Source organism: Arachis ipaensis, chromosome B02 (genome assembly GCF_000816755.2).
Source record: "Arachis ipaensis cultivar K30076 chromosome B02, Araip1.1, whole genome shotgun sequence".
NCBI lineage: Eukaryota > Viridiplantae > Streptophyta > Magnoliopsida > Fabales > Fabaceae > Arachis > Arachis ipaensis.
Genome location: NC_029786.2, coordinates 92,114,498 through 92,125,536, shown reverse-complemented (window position 1 = coordinate 92,125,536; position 11,039 = coordinate 92,114,498). Strand labels below are relative to the sequence as shown.

The following is an 11,039-nucleotide window of genomic DNA, read 5'->3' as shown; positions in this document are numbered from 1 at the left end:
CATATATCATATATTTGTATACATTATACATACTGATGATTTATACATTTTTTTAACTAAATAATCAATTGTCAGAATAATAAAAATAATTTAAAATATCAAATACATAATGCTATCTATATGCAGTGACTAATTTTGAGTGTATAGGTATCATGATTGCTTTTAAATTATACAATAATTTCTTTGTCATAATCTTTGAATCTACTCACAAATCACAATCCACCACAACCGAAATATTCCACCTACAAAGTCCTCAACCTTTGTCCCCAAACTCACACTACAAATACCCACACCCCACTCCCCATAACACATGATCACATTTCACAAAACCCCTTAATTATCAAAATTAAGGGCACCCCAACTAGTCATATTAAGAGTAACTAAAATAATTCGATAATAATGGAGGGAAAAGATGAAGATGTGAGAGTTGGAGCAAATAGGTATAGAGAGAGACAAGCAATAGGAACAGCAGCACAAGCAGAACAAGATGGGAAGGACTATAAGGAACCACCATCAGCACCATTGTTTGAGGCTGGTGAATTGTCATCTTGGTCCTTCTACAGGGCATGCATAGCTGAGTTTGTGGCCACGTTTTTGTTTCTCTACATCACAGTGTTGACGGTTATGGGTGTGGCTAAATCCAGTAGCAAGTGTAACACTGTTGGTGTTCAAGGGATTGCTTGGGCTTTTGGTGGCATGATCTTTGCTCTTGTCTATTGTACTGCTGGAATCTCAGGTATATATAAATATATTATTATAGGTTTAATTAATTNNNNAAATAATGTTATATATATGTGCCTAAATGTACTTCATATTTTGCAAATTTTATGTTACTTCTGACAAATAAGTAAGGAAAATGTGTTTTGGACATTTTTTAAACATTTTAAATCATCATTTTTGCTATTATGTTTTTAGATTCTGATTTGCTTTTTCAAACCATTTAAAAAGTAATAAAGTTCAGAAGTGTAAATTTCATATACAACATATTATATACGGTACAAAATATCAAAAATTAATTTTGAAATTGGATTGATTTGGAAGTACTGTATTGAAGTACTAAAATTAAATTAATCAATTATATGATTTTAGAATTTGAAAAATCATGTCAAATCATTCAATAAAAAAATTTTGACCAGGCACGAAGTTCCGATTTTTATTTTTATACCTTTTTATTTGGTATACGAAGTTCTGAATTAAATCTTCTTTATATGTTGTATATCAAATTCTTAATTTATATTAGAGAAAATTTCACTCCCCTCTCCTGCGAGATATTAAAATAATATTTTTTTCCTCTATTTTATAAATGTACATTTTTCTCATTTCTAAATTTTAAAAACCTCCTCTTTAATTTATTTAAATTTTTTGTGTTAACTAATATTAACTTTATCATTTTTTAAGAAAAAATAAGTTATTTTTTGAAAAAAATACTCATTAGCAAAAATTTTATTTACCAAAATACCCTTTAATAATTTTTTTATTGATTAAATTATATTTTTACCAAAATACTTTTAAAAAATTAATAATTAAATTATTTTTTTCTAAGATACCTACCCTTCAATAATTTTTGTTAACAACTATTTTTATATTTTACTATTATAGAAAAAATATAATTATTAAATTTTTAAAAAAAATAATTTAACATTAGTTAACACAAAAAAATTAAAATGGATTATAGAGGAAATTTTTTAAAAGTTAGAAGGAAGGAGAATGTACATTTATAAAATAGAAGAAATGGAAGTGTCATTTTAACATCTCACTAAGGAGAGGAGTGAAATTTTATCTTTATATTAAGTTGAAACTATTTCAAACATATAAAATAAACTTTTTCACAAACATAAAACTAGTTCTCTAATAATGGATGAGAATGTTTATTAAAGCATGAGGTGTATATATATAATTGGTTGGTGATGCAGGAGGTCACATAAACCCAGCAGTGACATTTGGTCTGTTCTTGGCGCGAAAGCTGTCACTAACAAGAGCAGTGTTCTACATAATCTTTCAGTGTTTGGGGGCGATTTGTGGTGCTCTGGTTGTAAAGGGGTTCCAGCCACACCAATTTGAAAGGCTTGGTGGCGCTGCCAACTCTGTTAGCAGAACCTACTCCAAAGGTGGTGGCCTTGGTGCTGAGATTGTTGGCACTTTTGTTCTTGTTTACACTGTTTTCTCTGCCACTGATGCCAAAAGAAATGCCAGAGACTCCCATGTTCCCGTAAGTATATACTCTTTATAATTAAATTCATTAATAATACAGTTTAAGTGAAGGTCAGTATTTAAATCTCACCTGTATATATAATTACTTATTGGCTAGCAGTATTTAGATTTATAATAAATTAGTTATTGTTCTAACGGATTGGAGAATACCATAAAAAATAAAAAAAAAATTATACAAATTCAAAAAGAAATTTGTACGTGAAGTACATAATAGATATACAACTATTTATGTATATTTTTTTATTAACTTAAATTTTTAGAATAGTTAGTTTCATTACTTCTATTTATTTTATTTTGGATTAATTGCATGCAATTTGAAATAATTGGTCAGATTTTGGCACCATTGCCTATTGGTTTTGCTGTATTTTTGGTGCATTTGGCTACAATTCCTGTCACTGGAACTGGCATCAATCCAGCTAGAAGTCTTGGTGCAGCCCTTGTTTACAACAAGGACCAAGCTTGGGATGACCATGTGAGTCTTCTACCTCCTTAACTTTTTTTTTTTTTTTATTAATTTTCAAATTCTATTAATTATTAGAAATTTAAAAAATCCGCTTTGAAGGAGTATAATTTTTTCACTTTCATTGGATATTTGGACCATATGTTAAAACTTTTTATATAGTACAAGTGGCAAATAGAAATTTATTGTTGTTATTTTTTTTTTAAAAAGAAAAAGAACAATTCCTCACATTATTAATCATGATGATATTTTGGTGCAGTGGATCTTCTGGGTAGGCCCCTTCATTGGGGCAGCACTTGCAGCTTTGTACCATCAAATTGTGATCAGGGCCATTCCCTTCAAGTCAAAGTAATCCATCATGCAACATTATTTAATTGGCCTGAAATAATGTTAATAATAGTAATAACAATAATAACTGGTTTAATTAGTCTTAAGCAGGATTATTATATATTCTGATAAAAAAGATATATGTTCAATTCCTACAACTTCCAGGATTTCCGACCACTTTTATCATAATTTATATGTATGCTCAATACTTATTATATATGTAAATGGTGCATTCAATTCAAGTTATGGTTGTGGAAATGGTGTCGCATGATTTATATTTTGTTGGCTTAACATAAATCTCTGCACATTGCGGAATCTGATTGGATAAATAATATGCTCAACTGTATTATTGTATAATCAATGTGTTATGGTATTGAATATAACTAACCCTATATATCTCTTTGAAATTTTATATAATTGATTACTTTCTGCTTAAGGTCCCAGGTTCCACAATATTATCTTTGAGATAGCTCAATTGCTAATCTTATAATGACTTAAATAGTTTATGTGCAAAATTTTATTGTCCTAAGGAGTAATTTTTTTATGTAATGGTCTACATCATATTTACTTCTAATAAAGAATGTATTGGAGTAAAAAATAAGTTAAATTACATAGTTAGTATGTATTTTTTTTTGGGTGACTATAAATAAAACACAACAGAAACAAAATAAAAATCTAAGAAGAAGAGTTAGTATAAACAAAATAGTTAGTTAGTATGTATTTTTGCCATGTAGTCAGGAGCAACATTACCGGTCCGTTGAATTATGGCCAAATTCGCCGTCCAGCTCTTATTGCAAAGCTCTTGAATTTTGCCAATGAGATCCTGATGCACACCAGAAGAATAACGCATGAGTGCATGATAGATTGATAGGCATCAATGCAGTCAATATGTATGTATAAACATGATATTAACCGAAGAAATGTAGTATTATTTTACATAGACTTAATCTTCTACTCTAGAATTGTTTCAGAACACTTCCAAAAAAAAAAAAGAAGGACCAATTAGCTATCTAAAGAGTATCACCAATTCGTTGCAAATTATTTGTTAATATGATCACAAATACATCGCTTAATTTGTAACAAATCTGAAACATAATTTGTGGCAATTTCATTGCTACTCCAAAACTATTTTTAATGAGAAAATAAAAGTTTAAAGCTGTCCCTAATTAGCTAAGCACAAAACTAAGCAAATACGACATACATTCTCGCATAGCAATTTTTAGGATGCGTGGATGAGAAAGAAAAACTATACAGGATGAGACATAAACAGAGAGGAATAAATTCTGATAATGGTTTTTTTGAAATAGTCTTTAACATTTAAATTTTTTTATAGTGATTTCTTAGATAAAATTTTAGGCACTATATATAATGATTTCTTTGTTATTTTTTATACTAAGTCTGTTATACTAAGTCTATTGTCGGAGTGCTGATGTGACCATCTTTTATTACATGTTGGACAATTTCAATAACTATGTGACATAGATTTAATTTATTTCAATTTAGACCCAATTTAGTCCCTTCCCAATTTATAATTCTAATTCTATTGTGCAATACGCTTTCTCCTGTGTTCTTCTTCATCTTCTTCTATAGTTCATAATCGTTGACCAGAATCCAAAGTTTATCAAATATTAAACAAAATTTAAATAAATAAAAAATTAAATGTATACTTTTTTTTTTAAAGAAAACATAAAACTGCTAGAACTCAGAGGAAGAAAAAGATGATTGCAAGGAAGAGAAGAAGAAGCAGAGAGAACTAGAAAGAGATGGCAGCAAAAAAGAGAATGACGGAAACAACTACTTTGAAGAAGAGAGGTGGAGGTGGAATCAGAAGAGATAAATCAAGAAAAAAAGGGAGAGACATAGAAGATTTGGAAGGAGGAACTTGGATATGAAAGACATGGAAAAGAGATAGAATGGATCTAGAAGAGAAAGAGCGCAGTAAGGCAGCATCGACAGCAGCGTTGAGATAGAGTGCGGAGGAATGTGCGTCCATGAATAGGCGGAGGAACGCGACAGTGCACGACAAATCGGACTGCGACGTTAAAAGGAGAGGAAGAGATGACAGTTGAGTTTCCATTTGTGCGGGTAGAGGAAGGCAGAGGGAGGAGGATAGTGACTGATGAGAAAGGAAGAGTTGGTGGCTAAATTTGAGAGGAAGAAGAAAAAGAAAGGTTCAAGAAGATGAAAGGACAAATTTTAAAAATTTAAAAATTAAATAAAGGTAAAAGAGTAAAAAATTAGCGTATCACAGTGTCTCAACTATTTAAATGTAAACAAATTTAATGTCTCCGTATCTTTCTATGTCCATAAAAAATATGTGTCTCACCAAATCAAACAAGAGACATGTGTTACTATGTCCATGTCGATATCAACCAAACGCTACCTACATGAACATTTACTCAAAGAATGACATATAACTGATAGAAGCAAGGAATAATTATTGTATTGGTTCAATGGTTCAACAAATTCAATCATGATTAAACCGAATAATTGTTTTATAATAACATAATAAATAAACTATACATAAATGTAAAAAAAATATAATTATATTCTAATATAAACTTTAAAATCTAATCCAATTAAAAATATTACATCAACTATGTTGAGTTTGGAAAACTTATGTCAAAATTAATATGATAAACAAACATTATTAAAAAAATCATTAAGTTTTTTATTTAATTACTTCCAATGGTTTGTGTAATATTTTTATTAGTGTGCAAGAAAATCAGTTTTTATAATGGGCCAAAAAGCTAAACAAGCCCACTTTGATCAATGAATTAATTTAGCCTTGTGCAAAATTAAATTAATCAAGTGGCTGAATATTGAGATTGAGACAAGCCCAAATCAATAGCCCATGAATTAATTTTGACAAATCAAAAGAAAAGAAGGAAATGGCCCAAGGACTTCAAAGCATGCTTCGGTTGCTCCATGTCTTGGTTACTGGAACCCAAATCTCAACTTAATTAACTTTATTCCTTGGTAACCAAAAAGTTTTACACGTTACTTTATGTCTTGGGTAATAGAAGTGGGAATTCAATTTAGTTTAATTCTATTAAATGCTTCCACCGAAAGCTTTCTTCCTTCTCTCTTCTCTCTCCTCTGCTTCGGTCACATCTATCATAAAAAAGAAGATAAAAGAAAAATGAAGTCTCAGAGAAAAGACTATGAAGAAAGACTAAGAAAGATATTTTCTACAGAAGAAAAGATTTGAAGAAAGGCTTCAAGATTTTGTTGCAAAGAAAAGGAAAGGAACGGCCTCGGTCAGGAAGCAAATCTACCTTGGTAAAAAGTTTATTTCCATTTTTGTTCCACCAAGAAGAAGATAGCCTCTGAGTCTCAGGTAGGGAAGAAGCAAAAATGGAAAGCTTGAAGCTATCTTGGGTCAGATACTCATCAACGCTCAAAGTTAAATCTTGGGGCTAAAGTCAAGATCAATGGCCAAGATTGAAGAAGATGCATGAAAAAGAATGAGAGAGGTACATGCAAGCAGGTTTGGGTTTGAACTGCTGCTGCTCTAAAGTTGGAGAAGAAGCTGCTGGGTTGTTGAACCGGTTTCAACCTTGGAAGCTTCCCATTCTATATTAAAGGTGAACGGCCAAGGGTTGAGATCAAGGAGAGTAAGTGAAAAAGCACAAAGTTCTCATAGCTACCCGAGCTTCCTGAGTTCTTCTCCTTGAATGATATTCATTTTGTTTTTTTTTCTTAGTATTGTCTGTCTGAGTCTCATGGTAAAAGGCAAACATGGTGAGGTTTGTAAGAAAAAGTCAGTGAAAGGTAAAAGGCAGTGAGCAATATTAGAGAAAAAGGCATAGATGTCTCAGAGTTTCTTTGTATATCTTTATGTTGTATTTCATGATCCTGTGGAGATTTTCTTGCAAGTTGGGTTAGTACTTTGCTGTTGAAAGCTTGGTTTGAGTCCAAGTCAAATTCAGATTGGGGTTAGAATCTGGATTTGTCCTAATTAGGATTGGGTAGATCCTAGAGAAAGAATTTGTGTTTGTAATCTATTAAAGATAGTGAAATTCTGTCACTGTTGTGATGGAGACTGGATGTAGGCTGCATTGCACTTAGCAGCTGAACCAGGATATATCTTGGTGTGATTCTCTCTTCTTTGCTTCTTTTCTGTTTCTGGTTCTCAAGAGACGAAATAAAAAATGTCTCTCAACTTGTTACGAGACAAAACAAAAACGTCTCTCAACTTGTTACGAGACAACAATGAAAATAACTCCTGAAGTTTGTTAAAAAAGTAAAAGTAATACTCTGCGAAAAAGGAAGCTAAGATTTAACCCCCCCTTCTCTTAGCCATTGATTACCATCAATTGGTATCAGAGCTTGATCTCAAAGAGATCAAACTTTGCAGCTTGGAGAAAAGATCCTAATGGAGAACAACAGTGGTACTAATATGGTGGCCTATACTCTGACAGAAGGGCAATCAAGCAACAGACATCCGTTCTTTAATGGAAACACTACAAGAAAAACCAATATTTGTAACAAAAAAAGGGGCCGTTGTAGTATGTCCCGTTACAAAAAGTTTTTGTAACAAAAAACAGAACTGTTACAATTCAAAGTGGTATTTTGTAACAAATTTTTCTGATACAAAAAACTAGAAATCGTTACAAAAGTGGTAACAAATTTTTATCTTCAAGGTATTTTTTGTGACAATCTATTTTTCCTATCATAAAATTTTGTTACAAAATGTAATTTGATTTTGTAACATTTTTTTCTTTAGTTACAAAACACTATTTTGTAATAATTTTTTTAATACAAATTACACACATAATTTATCAAATTATATTATTTTTTTAATTAATTAATATATTAACTAATTTACTCAACAAGTCAACATTTATATAATATATAATAACATAGATAGTTCAAATATCTTTCATTAACTAATATTGTTTTATAAATCTTCAACATATAAACTTTAAAGTACAAACTAACAAGACATATTGAAAAATCCTAATCAACTAGATAGATACATAGGACAAGAAAAATAAGGAATTATAAATCTCCAAAATGTAAACTACAAATTACAAACTCCATCATGTTCATATATCTCATTTCTCATTTCTCATGGAGAAGTTCTAATAAGTGCCACACACCTGAAAAGACCACCAAACAAAAAACACTAGCTTAAGAAGCAAGATTTATTTTTCCTTTAAAAATGCACAGAAAAAAACAAAAACCTATACTCGTATTATTCAACAATGAATACAAACTCTAAAATTCTTACCATGAATAACCTTTAGAGAGAAGTACAATAAAATAGGACATGTTGATACAATAATCATGACTCAGATCTAAACACGCATTTTAGTTTAAGAAATTTATTAAATATCATAAAAGTATAAAACAATGGAACAATAATCAAGACGTTTAGGAACATATTTGCTTTTTGCCTTTATTTATTACCTTATAGAAGTTAGTGAAGCCAGTGAAGTCAGGACTACCAGTAAAGCAACACATAGGAGTAGTATTCTAGCAGACTATCAAGTAGTTCAAAGAATAGCTGTAGAAGGAACAAAAAGAGGGTAACAGTGAAATACCTTCTATTATAAGATAATTAAATGTGATAATAAAAAGATAGTTAGTATCAAATTGTTGTTAATATGATATTTACACAACACTGAATGATGTTCAAATGAGTGATGATCATGTAACATTTTCTTTTGTCTCGGAAAACTGAGAAGCCATTGCCACAAGTGATATTCAAAAACAAAACATATAAATTTTATTCATAATGATATCAAAATCTAATACTTAAATACTCAAACCAGGAAACTAATTATTGAATAATTAATAGATCATATGTCATAGATAATTAGAGAATTAAATAAAAGCTCATGAATAAGAACCATCTAATAAAAGTGTACATAAGTTGAATAATAGCTCTTAACAATATGATAACTTTTTCTTTGTGATAAATCTCATGAATAAAAGCTCACCTTCCAAACCCATGCTTGACAATATTTTGAAATGATAGCAAGTTAATCTCTTAGCAGTAAATTCAAGAGAAGGAAGCAACTAAGTGTGAAATCTCATATTCCTAGAAAGGTTTTCGGTAAAGATCCAAAATCTATGTTGAAAGCTTGGTTTAGTGGAAGGCCGTGTGAAATAAAAATTGAAGCCGTAGAGCAACGATATCCAGAAATTCAAATGAAAATGCAACAAAGCTAAAGTCCAGGTTCAAAATCAGCAACAATATCAACCCAGCCAAAGCATTCCAAATTTTAAATAATCACAAACAAACCAACAAATCATGAAAACAAAAACTATAGATATTCAATTGGGGCAACTAAATCTGGAGGCAACAATCCTCAACAATTTGATCAAGACAGTCACAATCTAATCACAATTAAGCCACAAAAGCACAAAGAATAAAAGGACAGCAACACATTTACCATGAATAATCACAAACAGCAGTAAGATTGAATGAATTATTGTCTACTGCATTACTGAAAAGATTTTTGTCAATCCAATGACTCAGATTATGAACTGATCCTCCATTACTAACAGTTTTTATTTTGTGCTGTCTATTAGAATTCATCAATAGTTCATGGTGGTATGAACTCAATTATGGGTAACAACTCAAGAGTAACAACTCAATCAATGGTATGAACATGTAAATAATTATTATTATGAATGAATTTTGTTGGGCATCAATCTAGCATCAACTAAATTAAGAACAAATTAAAAACCAAAACAAGTAATAATTTGAAGTTCCAATAATGTTAAATTACTAATCAGAACAAGTAAAAAAAGTAACAAATCAGAAAAAAAAACTACACAGAACAATAATCAACAGCCCTAATATTCACAAGTTCTGATAATCAAAAACAATATCCCTAATCAGAAGTTCTAAAAGATAAAACCCTAGAATTCCATAGCATTCATAAATTAAAACAGTTAATTTCAAAATAAAATTTCCTACCTCAATTAACCGAAACTCGGTAATTAAACGCAACAAACCCTTCGTTTGTTTTTAATTCCTAGTAGCAACAACTTTTCTCTTGGAGCAGCAGCAACAATGATCTCAGTAACGGCAAGCTCCACTGACGGCAGAGGCGCAGCCAGAAGCTTCGGCAGCGGCGGATCTGGCGGTGGTTCAGACAAAGACGATGCCGGTGACTGGTCGCGGCTCTCCCAGGTTCTCTCTCTCACCTAGGGATCCTGTCTCTGCCCGTGGCTCTGCTTGACGGCGACGGACTCAGAGGCGGCGGCGGCGGCGTCACGCGCAGCAGCAGCCTGTGATGATGACGATGGCGGCGCTGGCTTCATAGCGAAAAGGACGGCGACGACGGGCTTCATGGAAGAGACGACGATGGCGACCGGAACCCGCGAAGACGACGACAGACGCGACGCAGCAGTGGTTCGCGAGGCGTGGTGCAGCGGCAGCGAGCTTCATCCGCAATGTTGTGCTTCTTCTCCTCTGGCTCCCTCCTCCGCGTCGGTGCTAGCAACGATGGTGGCGAGCAGCTCGGCCCACCAGTGCTGGCCGTCCCCCTCTCCTCTCTTCTCTTCTCTAACTCAGTTTCTCCCTCTCTCTCCCTCAACGTTTTCTTTCTTTCTTTCTTTCTGCTGATTTTTTTCTTTTTTTTTTCTTTTTTCTGCTGCTATGTGCTAGGTTTGTGTGTGATTTTGGAAGGAAGAGAAAGTTGAAAGGAGTGTGGCGGCTGAAGGGAATGGGGAAAATAAGGTTAGAGTCTTAGGAAGTATTTAGCAAATTAGGGTTTCATTTTGCAGACAATTGACAATATAATTAGGATATAAAATGGTATTAAAAATTAAGTTTAATCTAATAAAATTATCTTTAAAAAAAATAAGTATGTTAAAACAAAATTTTTTATTAGTTACAAAAAATCTTTGAATTTTGTGACAAATAAATAACTTGTTACAAAAATATTGTATTTTGTGACAAATTAATTTTTTGTTACGAAATATTTAGAGCTTTTGAAACAAATAGATATTTTGTTACAAAATATTTTAAATTTTTGTAACAATATAATCTTTTGTTACAAAACATTATAACATTTTATAA

The 11,039-nt window shown here is 31.6% G+C and overlaps 1 protein-coding gene across 1 annotated transcript; it reads left to right on the top strand.

Moving 5' to 3' along the window:
• On the top strand, positions 251–3,327 carry LOC107625725 (aquaporin PIP1-1). Its single transcript, XM_016328427.2, has 4 exons — positions 251–736; positions 1,914–2,209; positions 2,543–2,683; positions 2,931–3,327. The coding sequence occupies exons 1-4, from the start codon at positions 400–402 to the stop codon at positions 3,021–3,023; spliced, it is 867 nt and encodes a 288-aa protein (XP_016183913.1). The 5' UTR covers positions 251–399; the 3' UTR covers positions 3,024–3,327.